Source organism: Muntiacus reevesi, chromosome 1 (genome assembly GCF_963930625.1).
Source record: "Muntiacus reevesi chromosome 1, mMunRee1.1, whole genome shotgun sequence".
Classification (NCBI taxonomy): Eukaryota; Metazoa; Chordata; class Mammalia; order Artiodactyla; family Cervidae; genus Muntiacus; species Muntiacus reevesi.
In genome coordinates, this window is record NC_089249.1 from 247642352 (window position 1) to 247669570 (window position 27219).

The 27219-nt window shown below is 40.5% G+C and overlaps 1 protein-coding gene across 4 annotated transcripts in view; it reads right to left on the bottom strand.

The window, feature by feature from the left end:
* EBF1 (EBF transcription factor 1) overlaps positions 1–27219 on the bottom strand; it is a 402213-nt gene that overhangs the window by 98191 nt on the left and 276803 nt on the right. For 2 of the 4 annotated variants that reach the window (XM_065919010.1, XM_065919008.1), the window contains exon 9: positions 7720–7853. In XM_065919010.1, the coding sequence (XP_065775082.1) occupies positions 7720–7853 (134 nt within the window). The remainder of the gene's footprint in view (positions 1–7719; positions 7854–27219) is intronic. The other 2 variants (XM_065919011.1, XM_065919009.1) reach the window with 1 other exon arrangement.

A 27219-nucleotide genomic window follows, 5' to 3' on the forward strand; every position in this document is an offset into this window, starting at 1 on the left:
CTGTCTGAGGAGGCATTGAAAATAGCTGTGAAAAGAAGAGAAACAAAAAGCAAACGAAGAAGGAAAGATATACCCATTTGAATGCAGAGTTCCAGAAAATAGCAAGGAGAGATAAGAAAGCCTTCCTCAGTGATCAGTGCAAAGAAATAGAGGAAAACAACAGAATGGGAAAGACTAGAGATCTCTTCAAGAAAATCAGAGATACCAAGGAAACATTTCATGCAAAGATGGGCTCAATAAAGGTCAGAAATGGTAATGGACCTAACAGAAGCAGAAGATATTAAGAAGAGATGGCAAGAATACACAGAAGAACTGTACAAAAAAGATCCTCATGACCTAGATAATCACAATGGTGTGATCACTCACCTAGAGCCAGACATCCTGGAATGTGAAGTCAAGTGGGCCTCAGGAAGCAACACTACGAACAAAGCTAGTGGAGGTGATGGAATTCCAGTTGAGCTATTTCAAATCCTTAAAGATGATGCCATGAAAGTGCTGCACTCAATATGCCAGCAAATTTGGAAAACTCAGCAGTGGCCACAGGACTGGAAAAGGTCAGTTTTCATTCCAATCCCAAAGAAAGGCAATGCCAAAGAATGCTCAAACTACTGCACAATTGCACTCATCTCACATGCTAGTAAAGCAATGCTCAAAATTCTCCAAGCCAGGCTTCAACAATACGTGAACCATGAACTTCTAAATGTTCAAGCTGGTTTTAGAAAAGGCAGAGGAACCAGAGATCAAATTGCCAACATCTGCTGGATCACTGAAAAAGCAAGAGAGTTCCAGAAAAACATCTATTTCTGCTTTATTGACTATGCCAAAGCCTTGGACTATGTGGATCACAATAAACTGTGGAAAATTCTGAAAGAGATGGGAATACCAGACCACCTGACCTGCCTCCTCAGAAATCTGTATGCAGGTAAAGAAGCAACAGTTAGAACTGGACATGGAACAACAGACTGGTTCCAAATCAGGAAAGGAGTACGTCAAGGCTGTATATTGTCACCCTGTTTATTTAACTTATATGCAGAGTACATCATGAGAAACGCTGGGCTGGGTGAAGCACAAGCTGGAATCAAGATTGCTGGGAGAAATATCAATAACCTCAGATATGCAGATGACACCACCCTTATGGCAGAAAGTGAAGAAGAACTAAAGAACCTCTTGATGAAAGTGAAAGAGGAGAATGGAAAAGTTGGCTTAAAGCTCAACATTTTGAAAACTAAGATCATGGCATCTGGTCCCATCACCTCATGGGAAAGATGGGGAAACAGTGGAAACACTGGCTGACTTTATTTTGGGGGGCTCCAAAATCACTGCAGATGGTGACTGCAGCCATGAAATTAAAAGACACTTATTCCTTGGAAGGAAAGTTATGACCAACCTAGACTGCATATTAAAAAGGAGAGATATTACTTTGCCAACAAAGGTCCGTCTAGTCAAGGCTATGGTTTTTCCAGTGGTCATATACGGATATGAGAGTTGGACTATCAAGAAAGCGAAAGAATTGAAGCTTTTGAACTGTGGTGTTGGAGAAGACTCTTGAGAGTCCCTTGGACTGCAAGGAGATCCAACCAGTCCATCCTAAAGGAGATCAGTCCTGAGTGTTCATTGGAAGGGCTGATGTTGAAGCTGAAACTCCAATACTTTGGCCACCTGATGCGAAGAGCTGACTCATTGGAAAAGACCCTGATGCTGGGAAAGATTGAAGGCAGGAGGAGAAGGGGATGACAGAGGATGAGATGGTTGGATGGCATCACTGACTCAATGGACATGAATTTGGGTGGACACCGGGAGGTGGTGATGGACAGGGAAGCCTAGCGTGCTGTCATCCATGGAGTCACAAAGAGTCAGACACAACCGAGCAACTGAACTGAACTGAACTTGGTCACAAAGTTTGGTACATGCAGCATACTATGGTTTAAATAGTCAAATGCATGTAAGTACCTCAAAAGCTCTAAAACAAGACCAGATGAATTTATCAGACTCCACATTTCTCAAATTTGGGCTTCCCTGATCGCTCAGTTGGTTAGGAATCCTCCTGCGATGCAGGAGACCCCACTTTGATTCCTGGGTCGGGAAGATCCACTAGAGAAGAGATAGGATACCTACTCCAGTATTCTTGGGCTTCCCTTGTGGCTCAGCTGGTAAAGAATCCACCTGCAGTGCAGGAGACCTGGGTTCGATCCCTGGGTTGCGAAGATCCCCAGGAGAAGAGAAAGGCTACGCACTCCAATATTCTGGCCGAGAGAATTCCAAGTCCATGGGGTCACAAAAAGTTGGATACAACTTTGCAACTGAACACCAAATAACTACCTTAAGCTGTATAAATTACCTCCGATTTGTCAATGACTAATTAAAAGGACTCTGAGAGCCTCAGAGTCCACCACAGAGACCACCTGGACGGACTAGAAACCTGATTGGTTATTCAAGCAGTCTACTTCTAACTATACTATTCTCTCTGCCTTCTAGAATCTTGCCTAGAATTTTAAACCACAAATTTAACTCTGCATTGCATAAATATGGAAGTCTCTAAGTTGCTACATGAGAGCAAGCTGTCTTTCTAAATAAAATACCAGGTCCCACAAAGCCTAACATTAGTTATCCACAGTACCCACCCCAGTGTTAGATACCAGCAGGCAAGCCAACCAGTACTCATTTTCTAGAAGTTAGAAAGATATGAAAAATTGAACAATTAGCTCTACAAACCAGTAGCAGGAGCCCCTCCCTCCTCCTAATCACAGGGTGATAGAAAAGCAAAACAACAAAATACATCTGTATTCAAGAAATTCAGTTTTTTCAAGAAAAAACTGAACCCATCTTAGCACACATCAACCCTGTTGGTTTTTCTGGTTTTATATGTAAAATACTACAAAAGAATTTTTTTTTAGTCTTCTGGGGTAAAACGTGTTAAGGAGTACCAAAGAATCAGTAAAATAATTTGCTTTGTTAAAAGAGAGAGAAGAGAAAGGGCCAGAAGCAATAAGGAAGAGTAACAAAGATGGTGGACCACATTCACAAGAATGCCATGTAGTTCACCCCAAACTCAGGAGTTCGCAGAAGGCAGTCCTGAGTTGGGAGCAGTAGGCTGCCACCTTTCTTCTTCCAACCCTCAGGGGGCAATCAGTGAGCTAAACTGAATTACTCATTTGCAAAAGATTGGGCTGGAAGGGAATGGGCACCGATGAGGGTAAATTAAGCCAGTCCTATTTTCTCTGGCTCTTTTTTAAATTCTTTAGCTAAAAATAGTCTCCAAATTATAGCATCAGCTGCTAATCTAAAATGTTATCTCCTTGTCCTGGCCCACCAGCCTGCTTCCTGAGTGCTTTGGGCTACAGAGCGAGGAAATGGAGAAGAGAGAGAAGTCTACTTAAAATTAAAAGTACCAGATTTCAGAGGTGGCATAACCTCAAGAGACAATGTGACCAGGGACAAAGACTTTGGACAGAAGAGGCCCAGACAGGTTAACTGTCTTAAATATATAAGTAACTTACTCACTTATATGGAATAAGCAGGAGGTTGTCTTCTGCCTCTAACACAAAGCACATACACTTCTAAGGGCAAACTCTTCCTATATGTCAATGGCTCCACTCACAAATTTATACAACTAGAAAACAAAAGGGTGCTCTTACTTCTGATCCTCTACATGACATGACGAGCTTACCTTGGGAGGTGATAGTGACTATTAAGATACTGTCCAGCATAAGGCATCAATGACAAGTCCACTCTGGTCTAATATGGTAAAAACAAAACAAAACAAAAAACCCTAGGGTAAACATTTTGGCATAGGCTAAATCATGAGAGTTGGACCATAAAGAAGGCTGAGTATCCTTCAAGAATTGATGCTTTCGAACTGTAGTGCTGGAGAAGACTCTTGACAGTCCCTTGGACATCAAGGACAAGTCCCAAGGACAAGGAGATCAAACCAGTCAATTCTAAAGGAAATCAACCCTGAATATTCATTGGAAGGACTGATGCTGAAGCTCCCATACTTTGGTCACTTGATGCAAAGAACCAACTCACTGGAAAAGATCCTGATTCTGGGAAAACTGAGGGCAAGAGAAGGAGGGCAAGAAGAAGAGATGGTTGAATGGCATCACTGACTCAATGGACATGAGTCTGAGCAAACTATGGGATATAGTGAAGGACAGGGAAGCCTGGTGTGCTGTAGTTCATGGGGTCGCAAACAGTTGGACACAACTTAGTGACTTAACAAATCGTGGACAGTTAAAGTGAGCTCAGGAGTTGGACTGGATGGATTCACATCCCATCTCCAGCACTTGATAACTGGACAGCTTATTTAATTTCCCAAAGTTCAATTCCCCCATCAGTAAAATGAGAACATGCTGCACACGTGAACTGTCACCATGTTCACAAAGAGCCTTAGCAAACACTTAGCATAGTACCCGGCAGGGACTAAGTGCTCAATGAATGCTAGCTAATACTAGTCCTATTCTACTTTCATAGATACCTTCTCTTAAATCCTCCACCCAGACACTCAACTGCTCATGCTGCAGGGGATTTATCTGCTAAAACCTGGCTTCCTAGGTGGCACAGTGGTAAAGAATCCACCTGCAATCCAGAAGGTACAAGAGATGCAGGTTTGATCCCGGGTTGGGAAGATCCCCTGGAGAAGAAAATGGCAGTCCACTCCAGTATTGTTGTCTGGAGAATTTCATGGACAGAGAAGCCTGGTAATGTGAAGAGCTGGAAGCGACTGAGCACCGCACATCTGCTAAAGATATCGGGACACTACATAGGGGCTTTCACCAGCTGATTTATGACAGAGCCACAGATAAGAGCAGCTTGGGAGAAGGAGGTGGGCAAAGAGAGTGAATGTACCCCCCACCCTCACGTCCCAACTGGACCCCCCAGATCCACTGCAAGGGGCTTCTGGTATAAGCAAGGCAAGGAGGGAAGAGGAGGAGGACAAAGGTATCGCCTCAATGGATGTTCCTTTTCATGATGTGCATTGATTTTGTTTATGGAAACAGATTCTTTAAAGCAATTTTGGGCTTCCCTGTGGCTCAGCTGAAAAAGAATCTGCCCGCAATGTGGGAGACCTGGGTTTGGTCCCTGGGTTGGGAAGATCCCCTGGAGGAGGGAAAGACTACCCACTCCACTTCTGACCTAGAGAATCTGACCATGGAATCGCAAAGAGTGGGACACAACTGAGCGACTTTCACTTTCTTTCTTTTAAAGCAATTTAGATAAACATAAGTTAGAATTTAACCTCCCTTTTCTGTTTCCAAAAGGGGACAAGAAAGTAGGGGAACCAAGAGGAAACTGGGGGACAAGGTGGAGGAACAAATGAATAATTTCCTGATGTGCAACACATCCAACATGGTACGCCTGGCCTCAGACAGGCACAAGCTTGTAAAAGAAGCATCACACTAACCTCACTTACTCTCAGGGTCAAAAATACTACTGATTTGAGCCCCACCTCTCAAGCTTCACTGTGGCTACTGTGATCTGGATAAAAAAGTTCATGTTCTGTTTACTCTTCCCCTCTCACAAGGTCCAGGAAAAGCAACAGAATGAGAGAGAGGAAGGGATGAAGACAGCCTACGGGACCCGGGAAAGGTCGTCCTTGTGAGCACCCCTGCCTCCAGCAGCAATGAAGGCACCAACCTACAAGCAACATACACCAAGTACATGAAGCTTCTAATTTTACAACCCAAGGTTTCCAACAAAGAAGGGGTGCAGCGGCCAGGGGAGTGAGGTTCACCTTCATTGTGGCATGTTCCAACTTGACAACAAGCTGTTTGGTGGATTGGGAAGTTCATCCCCGATTCCACTCTCAGGGAGCCTTGATTCTCTGAGCCAGGCTTGCTGCTTGTCACCCATGTGGGAAATACAGATGCAGTGGCAGCGTGGGCTGGCAAGGGGCTTGCCAGAGTGGGTTCTTGGCAGTGAGATACATATACAGAAGGCTTAAAAGAAGGGCAAGCTCTGCTTTGGAAAGATAAATGTACTCAGCCAGCACAGTCTTAACTTTTTACTTATCTCTGGGGCCCCTCTAAAGAGAAAACACAATACAAATATCTGGATGAGCTAAACAATGGTGTCATGGGAGAGCAATCAGGAATGGAGACAGAAAACCTGCGTTTTCTGTCCATATAACTCCAGTTCTGCTACTGAGTCCTTTGTATGGCTACATACCTATCACTAACACTCCATGGGCTCTGGATGGCTGCTTTTGGCTTGTGTAGTTAAATATATATAATTATCATATTATATAAAATATAATTATATTATTACATGTATATATTATATGCATATTATATATGTATATGTATGTATATGTATACATGTATATATATGTATGTATATTATATACATATATTATATGTATATATATTACATGTATAATTATATGTATGATATGCATAATAAATATGTATGTGTGCAACATATATGTTGCTGTTTAGTCCCTAAGTTGTGTCTAACTCTTACACGACCCCATGGACTGTAACTTGCCAGGCTCCTCTGTCCGTGGGATTTCCCGGGCAAGAATATACTGGAATGTGCTCCCATTTCCTCCTCCAGGGGATCTTCCTGACCAACCCAGGGATCAAACTCACATCTCTTGCAAGTTTTCTCCATTGGTAGGCAGATTCTTTACCATTGAGCCACCAGGGAAGCATATATACATGCTTAATATATGCTTAGACTCTCTCTCTCTCACTATATATATATATATAGTCTAAGCCTCAGTATCCTTATCAAGAAAAGATACATACTAAGAGTATTTACTTTGTGGTGTAAAGGGAAGATGAAGATGATCTATGTCAAGGGCTCAGCACAGTGCCTAGTGTAAGTCTCAACAAAGTTTAGTCACCCTTTGACCACTTGTAAAGCGTGTAAGATATAAGTGAGCTCAACGGTATCTTGCAGCCCTAGCACTATTTTTATTCTAAACTTTGGAGAGATAAAAGAAAACAGGATCTGGGCATGCTGGCTAAGAAATCAAGTTTCAGTACTTAGAAAGCAAAGGCAAGTCTGCCATGCCTTCTACAGAATGGTGATACTCATGTCTTGTAATTTGAGATAACATTGATTACTGCCAGGCAAGTCAACTGGCAAATTAAAATAATGATCACAATGCTTGGAAAGTACTGCAAAATCAGAGCATAGTCATTTTCATATGGTTGAAGATCCATATTGAGATGCTTGGGAGGTTTTAAATTCCTAGGGCATGAAAGAGCCCTGAGTTAGCTTAGGTTCCCCTGGCAAACCACTCACTCTTTGATGAAGAGTCATTGAGTAAGTCAAGAACCACCTACACCTAGACTATTACTGTCCCATGAATGGTGATCATTAAAGATGGATGTATACTGGTAGACTCCATCTGCAAGTGTTCACAAAGTACCACCTTGTTACAGGGGTTTGCCTATATATATATATTTGTGAATGTGTACCTCCTTTCCAATTCCCAATACACAATAGGACCTCCACACCATGGCCTGCCCATGTAGACAAATGATGAAACTCTCATGGGACTGATGGACCAGTGGGTGGAAGTCATTCCAACAGAAAGTGATGTCTCCTGGTAAACCCAACCCATTGTTTCCTAGTTTCCAGAGTTCTGTAGACTGGAGCTGGCCCACCCAGACTAGCACCACAAAATTCTACACACTCTATTAGAAATTCAAGTGTAGACAGTATCCTCAACTAGACCAAGCTATTAGATATTAATGCTCAGACAACACCTACCTCACTCCAGACCAGCATGGTACCGAATATGACCTGTAACCCATCAAAGAAATTGTCCCCTATGATGATCACAGTCGCACCTCCTGTCGTCCATCCTTCACTCGGGCTGATGGCTTTGATACAGGGAGTAGCTGCTTTTCAACACACATGAAAAAGAGAAGGAGTCTGCTGTTAGAACCAAACTTTAATGATGGGAGACTTGAGAAAAAGAAAAAAAAATCTTTTATCTTTTCATGAACAGAAAGTCCCTCAAGATCTCAGCCATTTCCTAGTCACGTTAGGACCTGAAACTTCATGATACAATTTCAGTTTTTAAAAGCATTTCTTTTTTTTGTTTCTATTAAGATACAGATATTTTCACCCAAATCTTTTTCCAACCTGAAATCTTATGAAATAAAACATAGAAGCAAAATTTTTTATGAAATGTTAAAGATTTTTTTTCATGCGTGATACTTTGGAATATACTAGAAACCTTAGAGAATTGCTTAATAATTAAATATATCTCCTGAAAAGAAAACTCATAGATTTTTAGATAAACAGTCATGTCCAACGGGAAGGGAAGAAAGAGAGGAGACTGGAAGAGAACACCATTCTTGTTCCATGCCTTCTGTCTGTACCACTAGTGGAGCAATACTCCTGAATAAAAACCATTACATCTTTTGCAATAAACGTCATGGATCCCATTTTATAGATGCAAAGTATGCAGGTCATTCAGGGTGAATTATGTAACCAAATGGCTGAGTCAGGGCTGAACCACAGAAAGTCCCATGACCTTTGCTTGGTTGTCATTCCCAGGCATAAAACCCAAGAACTGGCTTTTTCAAAACTTCCTATCTCCTTTCTTTCCATTATAAATGGCCCTTGGAGATGGGAAATAATTTGCAAATACTGTGATTCCAGACTGGAGGTGGTTTGCCCGATGAGCATGGCGTGCTTTCAACAGAATTACTGGGCATAAAAGAAATCTCTCAGGGAGTACTTTCGTGCCACTGAGAATTGTTAGCTCCACAATGCCATGCTGCTATTTCATGATCACTTTTATGAGCAAGAACAAAGCAAAATTCTAAAGCAAAGGAGATACTGTGTAAGGAGAGAAAATGAGACCCTCTTCTTTAATAAAAAGTGTATTAAGTACTCCAGACTGACTTTCCAAGTATTGAAACCAATGAGAGCACCAGTTAATTTTAACGGGAAAAGACTGGCAAAAAATTACTGGATTTTGTCAAATTTGGCAGAATGTCATGCTTCAACTTTTGCAAGAAGAAAAGAAAACATGAAGCCCAGCCCTAAGGGACCATGGCTCACGTGCCACCATACAAACAAGTAGAATAGGTTTGATTTTGAGTCAAATTAATCTTATAAAAATTGCACAGAGAAACTTGGAAATATCCAAACTAAACATTTCATGTTGGCTGAACTCATAGCAGTACATTTACAGCTAACACTGGGCAGTCCAGATGCCTTTTCTCTCCTCCACTTTCTCCCAAAAACAAAATAATTAATCAAAGAAATGCAAATGATTCATGGCTTGAAAATTCTTGTTCAATTTTTAACACTCATAAAGGTTGTGGATCAATGTTCCACAGGCATAGGACTTTTTCATAAAATTTTCCTTTAAAAGTAACCATGTTAAAATGCATGATTGAGTACTCCCAAACCAATGGTAGAACATGATGTATGATCCCAAGCAATTTATAAGAGACATAAAATACATTCAACAACTATATAAAATTCTTAAAATATAAACAGTTTGGACACATTCTAGTTAATGTCTCAAAATCTTAATTCTTAATTTCTAACTCATTATAAGTATATAGTTGCTAGAGTGGAATAGAAAAGGTATTACTATATCCTTAGATACTTCTGAGAAGAATAGAACACTGATTTTGCTGAACTGGTCCTGAAAGAGTCTCTCTGATGGCAAAGTGTGGAATCCAATGGTATCATTAAACTCTGACTCTGTGATTGCCCTCATTAACCAAAAAATAATCTTGGTGCTTATTACCTGGATTAGTTTAAGGATTTCTTCTGAGTTTTTACATTTTATTTTATTCACAGAAACATGTTCTTTTAGTTAAGTATGGGCACCTCCAGGCTTTCTCATCATTGCACAAGGGTGGCATCTGGGCATGTTAGTGTATCTTTGAGAGTTTCTCCTACAGGCAAAGAAGTTATAATAGCATATGGCCAAGAACTGTAGATTTTAGACTTGCACCAGCTTTCTTTTTTCCATTTGCTATTGTAGGATACAGAAGGCATGTAATTACATATATGTATGGCAACCCACTCCAGTACTCTTGCCTGGAAGATCACATGGACGGAGGAGCCTGGTAGGCTACAGTCCAAGGGGTTGCAAAGAGTCAGACACAACTGAGCACCTTCACCTATATATTTATGTATAGATATAAGTACATATATGTATATGTCTATGTGATGTAAGTATATATATGTATAGATGGCATGCATATATGTTCAAACATTTCCTAAGGAATCTAACAATGTTTTCAACCATTCAGAAACAAAGTTACAGGTCACTAGTTGGAGATAAATGAGAATCAAGTTAGTAGAGAAAAACTGGTGAAGAAACAACATAGGAAACCATCTTCTTAGTTTTTTGGGAGGGAAGAAAAAGGCTTGGCAGAAGTACTAAAGGAAAAGAGAGGCACCCCTGGGTCCATCCCACCCTTGTGCTCAATACAATCCACTATCCCTGCTGAGGGACGAGGTACTAATCTCAGAACAAGTCAATCGGGCCTCTCTTTATAAGCGGAAACTTCAAAGTTTTCCAGGTATACATGTCTCCTGTACACCTATATCATAGCCATCTTAAGAGGAGTCCTTTGGGAAGCTTCTCTACTCCCCTACTGGGAAGATTACAGAATCCGTAAAAGGAATCCTGGGCTGACCCACTGAGAGAGAGGGCTAAGGAAGGGATGTTACTGGTATTTAGTAACCTGGAGTCAAGAATGCTAAGTATTCAGTAAGACATGAGACAGTCCCCCCAAACAAAGAACCCTACAATGTCAACAATGCAAGGTAGAAGCCACTGTGACGAGCTAAACAGATCAAGCTCAAGAGCAGCTGTGAAGAACTCACAGATCCACACCAACCAAGGCAAGAAACACAAATGAACACAGCAGCCCAGGGTCTCAGAGCAAGCATGAGATGGCTGGCTGGTGACACCGAATTGGGGAGACTCCAGCCATTGGTATCCCCACACAGATGCAGTCCCTGGGAGAGCTGGTCTTCTGATCTTTCAAAAGGAACCAGAAGCCCAGATTTTTATGTGAAATTTCCCAGTCTTTAAATGCTGGCAACTAATTCATTTTCTTAATGTGTAGGCCAAACAAACTGTTTATGGATTTAAATTTAACTCATAGACTGCCATCTTACATTTTTACCCTAGTCACAAACTTGCCAGACTAAAAGCAGCCCAAGAAATACTTTCAATTGTGCCTAAAACTATAGGTACCCAAATGTTCACTGCAGTATTAACTGTGAAAAGCTTAAGTCTAAGTGTCCCCTCTAATAAAGGAGTGATTAAATAAATCATGATATATCCATATATACAATATGTCAAAGGTCATTAGAACAGATGAAAAAATTTCTATAAACTGACAAGGAAAGATGTCAAAATATGTGAGTAAGTAAAAAAAACAAAAAGCAATTTGTAGCCTAATGAATAGTGTGATTCTGTTAATTATTAAATGATATATATATGCCTATAGGCATGAGCGTGTGTAGTTATGTGTGAACAGGCGTGATAGACAAAGTGTGGAAGGATGTCCAACTATCCCCAGTGGGTCTATATGAAAAAGGAAGGTGACTAGAGAAGAGAGATTCTATTAAATTTTACTCTATAGACAGCTGTATGGTTTGAATTTTTCAGTGAGCACCTACTAAGGTAGTATGTTTTAATTTTTTAAAAAAGTAACACCAGAGCATTTAATTCTGTGAAAGACAAAAGCTGTATGCTTTATAACAAACTGATACTAATTTTTTTAAAGCCCAGATGTACTGACTAACAGACCCTGAGCCTTCCCCCACCCCTTCTTCACTTTGAGAAAGCTCAGAGGACATCTGCAGCAGCCATGGACTTGTTTTTCTTTCACTCAGGATATCCAGAGAGATACAGAAAGATGACAGTTCATAATAATCACAGTGGATGTATTCAGTGAAAACTGAAGGTGAAAAGTCTCATGAAAGAGTTCAACCCAACCCAGGAGTATAATAATCAACACAATTCTATCTTAAAGGAAATATTATGGAACAGAGGAGAGGGGTGGATTTGAATACAAAACCACTTTTACTGACCAAATCTTGATTTAATTAATAAAAGACTCTTCCTTCCTCACCAATAAATTTTCACACTCTGGGTATCCACAAGGACAGTAAGCCAATTCCTGGTTCTAAATCTCATTAAAAATATAAGTCTGGGTTGGTTTTTTTTTTCCCCCAAACCTCTCCTCCCACCCCCAACAGCCACCCAAGTAAAGGAGATTTTCCTTCCTTCAAACTATGACAATAACATGATTACACTACCACAGTTTAGCATAATGGCTCTGAAATGCTCGTGGCACATTGCAGAGTTAAAGTGGAAATTATTAGGTAGCTCTTCTTTGTTATAATAATGATCACTCCACAAATAAAAGCTCTTCTCCCAAAGGTACTGCAAGGCACAAAATGCTAATTCTGAAGATTATGTGTGCGCTTTTATTAAATATTACTATGCCCTGCCTGTTTGAGGGCTTCTCTGCTCTGATTGTTTTATGAGTACCATGTTAATGTCATTCCCATCTTACTAGCAGCAGGCACACATTTTAGCGTTTGTATGAGAGTTGATCAAAGGCCACGTGCTGGGGGAATTGCTGAGAAAACACGGACAAGCGATAAAAATCTAACAGATTAATTGGTTTAAATTTCATTTCAGGGTGTTGAACTTTGGCTCGGGACTCTAATACTACACCGTGAGTCAGGGCCTAATTACCAGATTTCCAATTTGCTTCTGAACAATGGTTGTGGTGAGAAGGAAAAGAGAGGGAAGAATGAGAAGAAGGGGAAAAAAAAGAAAAAACACGAAAGAAAGAAATCATTCAGCCTCCAGTACATATTTAACAACTAATGTTCTGTGTGCAGACAATTGCACCAGGGGACATTTGCGCTCACCTGCTCTCCTTGCAGAGTATTTATATTTCCTTTCAATAGTCACAGAAGGCAGAAGAAATCATGGATGGCCTCAGCAGTTTCAAATTTTCTGATTTACAGAATCAGTATTACAAGATTCTAATGCCTGCTCTCCCACACTAGAAGTATCAGGCTCTTTATTAGCAGGTAAATTTATAAGCTGGATCGCCCCTCAGCCTCCAATAGAAATGATCTATTTCACTGATAGAAAGGCAGGGCCAGAAGAACCATGTTTACCTCAGGGTTTATGGGTGGCCTTGGGAATAAGGGTTAATTGAGCTCAGAGGTGCCTGCCCATTGAGGTGAATTAGTGGTGTGTGCAGCTATCAACAGGGGCCTGGGGCTGCTCTTACTTTTGCCTCTGAAATCTCTTTGTACCATGATCAATACCTCTCTTGTTTGGGGTAGCCAAATAGATGACCTGGGTGCAGCATTTACCATCGCTTCTCCCTAAAATGAGGCTTTTGCAACAGTTAATGTCCCATTATAATGAAGTCTCATTAGAGATGTGTTGTTTGGTTCTTTTCTCCATCCCTGTATTTAAATACCACAGGCAAACACTCAGGTGGTAAAAAGTGCAAATCCAGAAAAGTTCTAAACTCATTTAAATCTCAAAATAAAATTCCAATGAAGGCTATTTTCCATTTCCTTTGTGTATGGTATATTCAAAAATAGAAGCCCTCTTTTTCCAGCATTCTATTCTGTTATCTAGAACTCCCTACTACTGATGAACACTTCTACAGAGCAGATACCGATGCTTACAATGCAGGTGAAGATGCTGGCACCAGCCCTTAATGGCCTCTGAGTAAAGACAGAAAGATGCAATTACGTTAAGTTGATTTTAACATTCAGGGTATTATAGCATCTGAAAATGGGCCAGAGCTCCAGCTGTTCAAATTCCACATTTACCACTCAGTGTGACCTTGAACCAGTCACTTACCCTCTCTAAGTCATCCATTCTAAGCAGCAGTGGTACCACCTCACAGATTTCTGGCAAAATGCAGCAAGTGCCTGCTTGGGTTTTGCTGTTTTACTATGTTCCAGGCACATAGGATTCTAGTTGTTAATATATTAGTTACTGTCATCATCAGTTCCCCACTAACCAGAGTTTATTTACTAGAATACATCATAGTCTCACCATCACAGATCATATAACGTATAATAAAACTTTCCTAGGAACTTTCAACCCAGTGACTTGCTAACATAGCTAAGTTTACTGAGGAGATGGATTTGGCATCAGTACTTACAAACTAGAATGTTTATTCCTAAGGTTCTCATTTGCCTGGAATGAATATTAATGGCAATCTTTTCAGAAATGAGGAATTAACTTTAATGTTATTATCCCAAATTCTTGAGACTTGACAGCAAATGTTGCGAAACCCATGAGCTCAGCTCATTTCTGCGGGACACTTGTGACCTCATAAAATCGCAGGTCTTTTTCTCTCTTGTATTTACTTGATTTTGGTGAGGTTATGCTTGGGCGCAAGACTGTTCTAGAGATGGGGACACAAGGTACCGCCACTTGGACTCAATGAACAGATCATCTGCCCTTCCTGTTTAATCGGACTATTGTTTTGCTGGATTTTCCTTTTTTTTTTTTAGGTGAAATGGTGACTTTCCTGACGGCTCACAGCTCAGCAGCAGCAGCACCTGCATTCTTTGATCCTGACAACCGGTAGCTGCGAGCCAGGGAGGAAGGCAAGTGGAGGGTTTGGCCGGAATGGAAAGCCTGGCCCTGTGAATTTTCACCACATTCAGGAAGCAAATCTATTCGAGGTTCACCCCCTCTCCAAGTGGAAGCCTTAGACACCAGTAGCAGTTACAATGCCTGACCTGAACCCTAGCACCTGAGGGTGCAAACTTCACTTTCATAACCTCACCACAGACTCCTAGTCAACTAATAAATAGATATACACATTTGACAGTTCTCTCACTCAAGATGGAAGATTCTTTGTAACACTTATTAACTTGAGTAGCCAAATTTATTTCTGCCTCCTTTTATTTTCTTTAGCAATTGCTTTATGCATTTAAGCATTTTATTGTTTATTAGGGGTTTTTATTTGGTTTGGTTTTGTTATTGGTCTGCATTTATTGCCCTATCCACTAGCATATTCAGATATTACTTGGCAAAGAATCATATACTATATATACAAAAGAGCCTCCCTCCTTCTGGCTCTCCCACCCTCCACCATGTGCACTTGTGTATGATGGTATGTTTGTCATTTTGAAGAGAAATGTAACCTATGGTATAGATATTTCTCAACACCAGATGCAATTAAATCTATTAAATATTAAATGAGGAGATCAAGACTTCAAGTGTTTTTCATTCTTTATTCCAAAGTGACTTCTTTCAGCAAGAAAGCCCTTTGCTTTGACAACATTAATGGCTCTCTCAGAAAACAAGTAAAGGAAAGATTCATAGTCACTAGATGGAAACATAGATCCAATATCCATCTGTATCAAGGCACAGCCCTAACCTAGGGAGGTCATTTAGGGGTACCTAAACTTAGTGGAAGAGCTAAGTTCCAAACTATGCCATATGCTAAATACAAAGCAAGCCCAAATTATATCTACTTCCTGTTTGTTTTGCAGATTTCTTATTCTATTCTGACTTAAAAAAATTGCTCAACAATCAGTGGGCACAGATCTGAGCAAGGGAAGGACAGAAATCCTGGTGGAACAATTATAGTCTGGACATTCCAGGACAAGCACTTTTGGATTTCTGAGTTTGTCTATTTGTGATCCAGAGCTCTGTGCAGGTTCACTACACAGGGTTATTTAAAAATTGAGCAGTGAAAAATCTTGACATTTTGATGTACCTGTAACTTCTAAATTGCCCTTGAAAGACTTGCTGAAGGCTTTTTGATTTAATGACACACAACACAGCATTGTTTCATAATATGCAAAAGTTGTTTGTTAAAAACACTTCGGAAGCTCAGAATTTTATAACTCAAAGAGATAAGAATATACTGCTTCCCACCTCAAGTTTGATCTGCCAGATCCAAAATTAAAATGTACAAAATATTAACCCTAGAGGAGCTCGTAGCAAATAATGCTATCAGGTTTTCTTTTCGTTGTTGTTGTTGCTCTATGATTGTCAGCAACATAGAAAAATAATCATGGAGGGTGAGAGAACCCTCAAAATAAATAATTCATGGATCCAATTGTGATATTTGTTGCAACAATAGTAAATTCACTTGCCTCTGATTATACAGTAAGTAAATAACTCTTTTCTTACTGACAAGGAGAACTTTCATGCACAAAATTATTTTTAGCCTAATTCTCCTTATTATCCTATTATAAGAAGTTCTAGATATGAAAGTCTTAGAGGAAAGGGAAATGAAAATAACTTTCCAAAAATGGACACCCAATATTGTGAAAAGAGGAAACAATTTTCAGGTTAAAAAAAAAAAATGTCACTGCTTCTTCATGGAATCCTCAAGTCTTTATTTGCAAGCAATCTCTCTGGGTCTGGAAAATCATAAAGTCAAATATGAGCAAGTCTAGTGGAAAATCTGTGACGCTAATCTTGGCTAGAGCCGTAATTTTAACAGGCCTTGAATGTGTGTGCCGGATTACCCAGATGGTCATACAGGAATCAGCCTGATAGGATTAAACCTTTATACTGAACTCTGCTCCATCTGTTCTCCAAGGTTTGCCTTTCCTTATCTGAATATGAATTTTTATCCTCCTTGTGTCTGGGAGTCAGACTAAATTCAGCATTCAAAGCAGAGATGCGTGCAGATAATTTAACATTTCACTAGTTAATTTCAGTCGATATCAGCTTGGTCTTTTTCTAGTAAACATTTTTGTAAAGAATTTTCCTAAGAAGGAATTTAAAAGTATGCAGAATTCACGTTCTTTGTTAGAGGGCTTTTCTCCTCCCATTGAATTCTAGGACTCACTCCATTCACTATTCTAATAGGGGTTTACACTGACATTTGCACATAAAGATAGAAAAGGAAGACCTGTGTCCTCTCTCTAGATCCGACTATAAGAAGAGATGACATATGATTCCGACTGGATAAATGATCCAAGGAGACTATATTCGTGTATGTTTTGTTCTTTTTCTCCCTTTCAAGTATTTCATGTTCATTAGGTTTTCTTTTCTATGGAGGCTTTCTCGGGGTGGAGGTTATAACTCAGCTTCATCTTCAGGGCAACAGGTTGATGTTTGTTTTGCCTCCTGTGCCTCTATCCCTGGAAGCAGTTAAAGCAGTGAAGTTACTCGTTTCTCAGCTGGAAAAGTTGGTTCTGGGCAAGTTGCAAGACAGTGACCAGTAAGTTGCCAATGGACCAGAGCCTGGTGGGTGGTTTGGGGGTTTCCAACCCTGTGACAAAGGACAGGGGAGGCCTATGACTGCTGGGCTCAGTGAAGCAAACCAAGATGCAAATGAATAAATAAGTTGCATGAAAGAAGGATCTTTTGGAATCCTACTTTGTGTCTGGTTTATGGCCATGTGGTCATTAGACATGATGTATTTACGCTTGTGATGGAACACAAGAGCCAGCAGCCTGTAGAACCCCACGCCTAAGAAGACAGGATCCCTCTAGCAGTCTAGCGTGGCTCCAGTGGTTGTGCACAGTCCCCTTGGTAACCCTAGTTTCTGGCTCTATGCCATCACAAATGGCAACAGCAAGCAGCTCATCAAAAATTTAGGCTTTTCCACACATACGTCTAGTTATTATATTTACACAGTACCCTTAACTGAACAGTCAGGGGCAGAAAGCAGCAAAACTTCCCATTCAAGCTTAAGTAGACTTACACTTATTGACATAAACATACATAAAACATCTCATAGAACGTATGTGTTGGGTTCCTTAAATTGACAACAATTCCAGTCAGGTGAAAAGGGGTGATTCCAATAGGTGGTCCTAACTGATGAAATCCACTATAAGTAATCTCTTATAAAATAAACACACACACACACATATACAGCCCCAGTGTCTATTCTCTACACTTTATCCTAAACAAGGACACTGCACCAGATGTTCGATCCTGTTACTTAAATCTGTTTTGCCAAGTATGGTAGCCACTGGTCATAAGTGGCTACTGAAATTTAATTTTTAATTAATGAAAATTAAAAATTATTTTCTCTGTCATACCAGCCACACTGGCCAACAGTTCCATGTGACTAGTGATTATTACAGAGGACAGTACAGAAATAGAACATTTCCACCATCACAGGAAGTTCTATGGGACTGTGCTAATCCATAGTTCAAGTATAAGCCAGTCATTGACAGGGAATAATCAAAGTTTATCATTTATGGGGTGTCCTCCGTATGCCAGGAATTGTGCTAGGAACAATTAATCCCTAATCCTTCCAACAGTGATCACAAAAGCAAATGTTCACAGGGCCAGACAGGAAAGGAAATAAATAAAATGGGCTAGGGGCAACACAATGGGAAAGGTGGGGAGTGTGGGCAACTATAGAGTACCTCCCTTACCGAAAAGGGACACAACTTCTCAGCTTAACCTAATCGTTGCCATCTGAGAGTGTGGCAACACTACTCGCATGACCACCTCTTCTGAATATTAAGAGAATGGGCACATCCAGATTTTCATGTAAAACATCTCCATTTTTCATTGTAAGGCAACACATACATAATTTCTTAAAGCACCATGCAAACCAAATCTAAATATGACTTCAAGCAGGATTCAACCATGATCTGATCTGTCGGTGTGCAACATCTACGAATCCTTGGAAGGCCAATCATCTTTTAGTCATTAATTTCTGAAACTGCATGTCTAACACTGCCACCGATTCATCAAACAATAAACACCAGCCACAACCACTGTCAATTCTGTCTCTGTTTGTTCCAGCTCTCTCTCAGAACAACACAGAAGTCGCCAACCATCCCCACTCTGCTGTGCAAAAGATTTTCTATAAGCAGTTTGGGAAACAAGCTCGGTGCTCCTGAAGGATTTCTACCATCATCATGCAAGACAGCATAGATAGTGACTTTTTAAGGAAACCATGTTTTGAATGTGAACAGCATCTCAAAATCAACCTTGTCCAACCTTTAGCACTGCACAACTCTTGCTTTGTGCTTTTCAGAATAGTACTGCTTACCTTTCTCTCCATGACCAAGGCTACTACTGCTAACATATTTCAGTGAACTTTTATTATTGAGAACCTTATCATTTTGAGCCAGTTTCCTCTCCTCCCTGACACATTCAGGGATGCGGCACTCCAGTGTTTGTTATAGCACAGATGTTTCCGTGGTGATGATCCATGACGTCACACGCACTGGGATGTGTATCATCAAACTTATCCAGACAGAGGGGCAAAGGAGAGTGGGAACTCCACTTCCATTTGAACTCCATGTTGGACTGACCCAGCTTCCTCAAAAATTACTCTTTGGGGTCTGGGTTGTTCTATCTGGGCTGCAAAGAGCAAATACACTAGCCTGCTTGTGATTCATTTCTACTATCAGATTATTAGTTAGGTGCTAAGTCCTGTCTACATACCAAATCCCAAATTAACCTTCTTCTGATGCCCACTTTCAAAATGATACTGCCCTACTCAGAACCTTTCTGTGCTTCCCCTTAGTGACTGGGGATCCCTACAGATCAAGTCCACCCTTATGAGCCTAGATGATTCTCCCCTCCCAACCTCATCCCCACTTCTCCCAAACTGGAGGGGGTGCTCAGCAGCATGTGGATCACTGGCTATGGAATTCAGTGATGCCTCAGCTCACACGCCAACTTCTTCACTTAACAGCCTGGGCAACTTACTTTTCTTAAACCTACCACTCTACTTGCAGATAATCCAGGAGCACTCACCTTGTGAGGTTTAAATGAGTTAAAGTGTACAGAGCTCAGCACAGTGAGACAGAATGAAGGGATGAGGAAGGCAGGAAGAAGAAAAAAGAGATGATGACGGCAGGCTCTCCAAATTCACTGTCTCCAAAAATGCTTTGCTCCTTTCCACCATTTCTTTAGTATACTAGGAGGTTACACCACTCACTTCCACCCAAACAGTATTTTGCCAAAAGACTGGTCTTTTGTGGGAAGTTGTTTCTATCCCACTCTACAAACACTTACCCCTTCAGTGAACTCCTTCATGTCTTTCCCATTCATTTGTTACTTACTGCACATTTTTCTTGAACTTTTATCTCTATACACATACAGAGGTGTGTGTACAACCAGGCATGTATATATGTATGCAAATCAACCCAACTATCAACACATCCATTGAAGGCAGGGACCTCATTCATTCATAAACTGGATGGGTCAGTACTCTGTACTTAACCAATACTTGACAATTAACTAGTAGTGTTATATTTTCAAGGGGTAGCCCATATATTATCTCAATTATTCTTAATATCAATCCCAAGTGGTGGGAAAGGAGATGTTATTTTAAATTCCACTTTACAAATGAGGTAACTGAAGCTTGGGAACTCATTTGAACTTGAGACTTTGAGAATCCACATTGGTCGATAAAGACAGATATTTAAAACACCCAAACCACCCTTCAATTTGGGGTATATCTGAAATTTCTGCTCAGTTTGGCTAAAATACTCACTTCAATCATGTAAACATAGCCTAAGTCCCATAAAATCTTAGTTGTGAAATTCCTTATTCCCAAGACAGAGGGTGGGTATTTATTAACTTTACAGAATATTACTACTCTATTTCCAAGTAAAGTTATTTTCCCCTTAAGACTCAGCTCCACATATGAATTATAGTAAAATTTCTCTTTACCTTCTTCTGTTTCCAAGTTCAAAAAATGGCATCCTAATATAATACCACAGGTGCCAACTTAAACACAGGAACACTGGAAATACTGCCAGACTTTGAGACTGAGAAGATTTTCTATTGTTATAAGTTGGGCTGCTAAACACACAGAGTCCAAACATCGCGTATAAGTGATGGCACCACAAGAGCTTGTATTTTTAAAGTGTAGCACAGTTCCCCTTAACTTTCATTTTCAACCTGGACATTATCCATTTCAATGGTGTTCATTATAGAATTTTGCATACACAAAGAAAATGATAAAAGTTTACAGATTAAATAGGTTACCCTAAAACGGTACCTTAATAACATTTTCTCCAACTTTTTTTTGGAGCAACAAGGATTGGATTCCACAGGCATTAGCTAACCAAACCAAGGAGAGATTCTAGGATCCTGCCAAAGTTGAAAGGTACAGGAATCTGAGGCTTGACTTTATAGATCTGTTGCACAAAATTGTTACTGGAAGAACACAGCTGGTTTGGTGATTCAGCCAGGAGATTTTAACAAAGAAGAACCCAAACTCTGCTTTCCCACTCTACTAAGAAATGACAAAAGAAATGCCGGGGCACATTCCCTCACCCACAGACCCACACACAATATAGCCTAAAGCATCTGCCTCCAGCCTGTTAGGTGTTCAGTACGTGCCCTCCCTACTGTGCTCCAAAGAGAAGTAGCCAAAGAATCACAAATAATGAAAAAAAGTTCTCAATTTGTGCTAACCACATTAATTTTAATCATCCTTCTCAGTAACAGCCAGAGTCTACTGCTATTTCTAGGCCTTTTGACATCTGTATATTGCTCTGCCCCAATTGGATGAAAGAAAGTGATGTGCTGAGAAGAAGCCACAAGTCTGACACTGTCCCTGTCTCTGTTCCCCATATTCTCCGGCTACACATCGCCCCCAGAACTATGTGGGGAAGAACATGGGTGTGAACAATAGGTGTCCTGCTGATTGCAACTGTCAATAAAATAAACCAGCCACCCAGGAGCATATGTTCACACATAAAATATTAAATTCACAGATTGGGATAAAAATATATTAATACTTGGGTTCCGCTTTCATGCTTAGTGGTCAGGTAAGTATTCGGCCAATTCAGTTCTATTTCTGCGGCCTGTGGGCTCGACGGTGTTACTTTTGTGTTTCACTTTTCTTTTCCTTCTCTGGTTACTGTCTGGTTTCCCATGTCGGTGCCTCCGTTATGACTGACCAGCAGCATACGTTTAAGCAGGATTTTAATTACTAGGTCATCTCCCAGCCAACTTGCCCAAGGCAGGCTGGCAGGAAAGTCCTACAATCCATGCCGTACACTTTTCATGCTCCTCTCCAGATAAATCTCTTATTTTCTGAGGACACTAGACTCAAGATGGCATCGTATTCATCTGATAAGGACGATGATCACCTAATTTCTATAAAGTTTCATTTTTGTCCACTGAGTATTTCAAGTTGCAGGGCTGGCATACAGAGGTTGAGATGGGGTGCCCGATAGCGTGACGTGATACCAGGATTTTTTATCTTAACCCAGAAAAGCACCTTCCCATATATCACTGCACATGCCAACTAACGTACCCTGGGGATTTAGCACAGATCTGGCTTTTCAATTTGCCTTTGAGTAACGTCGTCAATTTGCTTCAATTGAAGCAGGAATTATATTACATGATCAAATGGCAGGAGAATTTCTCTCCACCTCTGAAGTCCAATGCAAGAGAATCAGCAATGACTAAAGAGAGGGAAAGAACAGCAGTGATGGCCACCTGCGTCAGCTGCTTGGAGGTCCAAGTGCTGCGGGTACAAAACACCCACTCTTTTTTTCTTTTTGACTGCAAACACATTTTTGAAAGATGGCTTCAGCATTCCTCATTTACTAAGTGGAGAGAATAATAGTAGTGCCCCCCTATGGTGGTTAAGAGCATTAAAAGAGATGATACAATGTGCTCAGTATTAAACCTGATAGGTAGTAAATGCTCAAAGGCTGCTATCAAAATAGCAAAACCACCATCACTCGAAACACTGGCCTGAAAGCTAGCATTTTACTGGGCAAAGAATTCCATTAGCCTGTGATCACAAAAAATATACTGGATCCACTTCTCCAGGTCAAAGAGAAAGCAATCTATGGAAAATTTCCAAGCTTATTTTCTCAAAAATGGATCTCAGACCTAAGGCACTTTTCTGATTAGCTCCCCCCAAGCTTCTAATATTTTGTTCCCATGTGAAACTTGGGACACGCTTTCTCCTCTGCCTAAACTGCTCTTCCCTCCTTGCTTGACAAATGCTACTCCTTATTTTTAATTTTAAGTGTCGTTGATTCTTCAGATTTGGCTGTGCTCTCTTGTTTAAAGCTCCCTTAGCAGTCTGTGTTCCTCCTCATATTGCTGACCATCATTTCAACTTAAGTAATTTCATGTGCAATTATTTGCTTTATATAGATACATAAACAGGCACACTTACATGACCATATACCTCACAATATCAACAACGGTGCCTGCCTTGTTCACCTCTGCATCTCTATGGTCTAATAGAGCAGACAGTCAATAAATAAATGTAAGTAGATACCTGATGGAATAAGCAAACATACTAAAGAATCATCATCAGTTAAGATACTAAGGTGCTAAACAGAGTAACTGAAAAAGAGTTGAAACATTTTCCAATGGTTATTAACCACCATGACACCCACACTGGGCTTCCTCACTGAATTAAGCTGATCCTCTGTGGAGTCAGGTTTCCTAAGCCGATCCGTCCCCCCTTGGAGCAGCAGGCACTCCATTCTCACGGGGGTTAAAATTAGCACCATTAAGCTCCTCCTGCCCTGAGCTCTAATCATGCAAGGGCCCAGGTGGATCTTGCTGACAGATGTTAAGGTTAGAAGGAAGGGTAGCAGCCAGATGAGAAAACAGAGCCACCCCCTTCCGGAGGTACCAGCACTTCCTGTCTTTAGGCTTGGCTGGTTCCTGCCTGCCCCACCCCTCCCCCATGCATCAGTTTCAACACAGTTGCTACTCTTTCTGTCATTTGAACTCAAATCCTATCTTCGAAATTGATGGGCGATTCTGCCCCTGACAACACAATGTCAGCTTTGCTCAGTGTCCAGCTGGTTCCGTATATATTATCATAATGCGCTGCCTGGGTGGACCCTGGTTGACGCTCTCCCTGGACTCAAATCCTCCTTTCCACACTAATTTCTTGCTCTCTGACATGCAGACACTACTTGTTTAAAAATAAAAACAGAGTTAACAGCTTGGGAGACATTTTGATTTTCAAAACCCTATGAGGACATTAAGTGTATTCTCATAGTAAACTGAACTAAAAAGGTTTTCTATTAAAAAAACAATATATGACTCATTAAAAAAAAAAGTGTTTCCCAGGGTCCCATGCTGTTTCCTGGTGACATGAAAGAATTATTACTTCTCTCAACCCCCTAAGCCCTCCAAAACAGTGTTTCCCAAACTTCAGTCCTGATTTTGCTCCATCTCCTGTCACTTACTTTATGACTTAATTAAGATTATAGCTGCTATTTTTGTTTACATTGACTTACTTTTTTCTTTAAATTTAGTCTTGCCCTAAGCAACAGCAGCTGTAGGTCACAACTTGGGAATGCTTTGTTTATGGTGAGGTTTTTTTGTTTGTTTTCTGTTTTTCTTTCCCTTATGCATTAAGAAAGACATAACTTCTTTTTGAGAGTTTTTTTTTTTTTTAATTTTTGTTGGGAGTATAGTTGCTTTACAATTTTGTGTTAGTATCTTCTGCACAGCAAAGGGAATCAGCTATATATATACATACATATCTCCCCTCTTTTTTAGATTTCCTTTCCATGTGGTCACCACAGCGCACTGAGTAAAGTTCCCTATGCAAGAAAGTAGGTTCTCATTAGTTATCTATTTTATACATAATATCTAAACAGACATTACTATTTTTTTAACTTTTTTTTTTTAATATTTTCCCCCACCACCTAAAATGATACACATACTGCATGGGAAACTAGTCCAAAATCTGACTGCTAACCATCCAGTGAAGTCAATGTTACACCATCTCAGCTGAAGGAAGTCAGAGAGAACGCCAGGTGAGAGCTACCTGAGGCACAAGCGTCTATGTACGGCACACTGTGGCCTTTTCAGGAGTCCTGGGACCCGCTGCCAACCTCCTGCAGAAATGCCCGAGGTGAAGGGGAGTGGCGTCAGGCCTTTTCTGCGGCATGACCATCACCTTGGGATTTTGGTGGCCACTCACCAAAGCAGTGAGTGTATCACAGCTCAACAGATCAGCTGGGTTCAAATGACAAATCATCAGGGCTTAAAGGGCTCAGCAAGCCCCCTGTCCCCAACTAACAGATGAGAAAACTGAGACCCCAAAATCAAAGTACATAGTGGAAGTCACATAGTGCTCTGTTCTCATTTATTCCTACCTGTATGAATGAAAAGGTTCAAACAAAAAGATGTTTCAAACCCATCCTGATCAGTGCCCCTAATATCTTATCTTAATAAGATTTATGACCAGTACACAGAAGTTCTTATTTGCATATTCATATTACGTGAATCCTCTGATATCCTCAAGTAAGCAGAAAGTAATTAGGAAGAGGCCCTTGGTTTGAGACAATCAATTATGCAGATAAACACAACTGGAATTATGATGCTTTTGTAACCGAATTAAAAAAAAAAAATAGGCTTAAAATGTTCTGCCGTTTCGGTCCAAGTTATCGGCTGAAAGCACCATTCTGCCCCCTCCTCCCATCCCCTCCCCTGACACTGTGTGCTTATTAAAATAAGCTAGGTGTGGTTCACTCATTTATTAGGTCACACAAAACACCAAATAAACTGTGGGAAGTTTCCCACAGTTGACAGGTTTGTCAAGACATTTATATAAGAAAACTGTTCCTTGTGGGGTGAGGCTCAGTAACTCTGCAGTACCCCAACAAGGAGATTCTTAGTATCCTAACCAGTCTTATAACTCAAAATTTCACACTTTTCTCATGGTCTCCTTTTATTCTACCTTGTATACATGCCAGGGAGTCCATATGGTCAGCAAATGAGTTCTACAGAGATGAGTTAGACCATCCTTGCAAATAAATAAAATATTACCAGCCTCTCTCTCTTACCAGCCCCATGAAAAACTTATATGTCAGCAAAGAAAAGAAGCGTGTTCTTGATTTGACTATAGCCATGAGAAAAAAGAGGCTATTGAAGGAAAACTCTAAGGTAAACATAGGTAATATGCCCATTAAAAATAAGAAAAGATATGTCTGGATTAACTTTTCAAAGGTCTATTTGAAAGCACAACAAGCAAGTATAACTGCCTTACTTGTATTGAGAAAAAAATAAGAACAGTAGGACAAGAAATAGAAAGAATATTAGCATGATGTATAGAGGAAGTAATTGAAAGGATAGACACTAAGGGACTTCCCTGGTACTCCAGTGGCTAAGACTGCACTCCCAAGGCAGGGGCGCAGGTTCAACCCCTGGTCAGGGAACTAGATCCCACACGTCTGGACTAAGAATTCACATGCCACAGCCAAGACCCAGCACAGCCAAATAAATGAGTTTTTTAAAAAGAAGGAAATAAAACAAAGTATCAACTCTGAAGTCAAGCTTTCTGGGTCTGAATCCTAGATTTAGACATCCTTGCTGTGTAACTCTGGGCAAGTTACTTAACCTCTCTTTAGTCTCACTTTCCTCATCTTTACAATGGGCTGCCCACAGTATTATGTGCCCAGTATAGTAAGGGCTCAGTGAGTATTTGTGCCATGATTGTTAGCCCCACGGATATGCAGAGCTCTGTGATTATGTAGACCAGGCTTGAGTCTCTGACTGTGGCCTTGGATAAGTTGGTGGCCTCTCTAAACCCCAGTTTTCCCATCTGTAAACTGAGGAAAATAACTGTTACAGCTTATCAGGCTTGTTGAAGGATTTGATGAGATGATATAATTAATATGATTAGCAAATGCTCCATAAATGTTAGCTGATAATAGTCCAAAAATAACAAGAGCAATAACTAAGAAGAAAAAGAATACATACTATCACCTTGCCTGGTCCCTATTAAGCAGGATGGCAAAGTCTGAGCACTATTTCTCCTTTGTCAGCAATGCTGGCTGGTGGTGTCATATTCAAATAAAGACAAAGTAGATCACCTGCTTAGCAGTGCCCTGTGGCTTATGAACTCTTTAATCTGCCTGACGCTGAGCACTTGCTGGCTCCCAAGTCTCCAGTGTTAGGATTTCTGGGGTTACTTGCTTTATGGATTACTCAAGGGAGACTTTGAAAATCAGTCTTCACTTACATCCCTGTTCATTATCTTGACTTCTTGCCGGGTCCTTTCTATTGCAAGGGAAGACAAAAAGACACCTTCTGTGCTGCTCAAAGAAAAAGACCTGATGTGATGCTTAAAAATCTGGGGTCTCTGTCCTCTACAACTCATCTGGATATTCTTAACCCTAACGTTCTGTTCTTGCATCTGTCTTGCTTTTCAAGCAGGAAAGAAACAATTGATATGTGACATGCCACCCTCGGTAACAAAAGATGATGCCCATATTTTTCTGCTAAACTAGACCCTTCACTAAAATGGGCCTGGCTGGAGTTCTGCACCACAACCA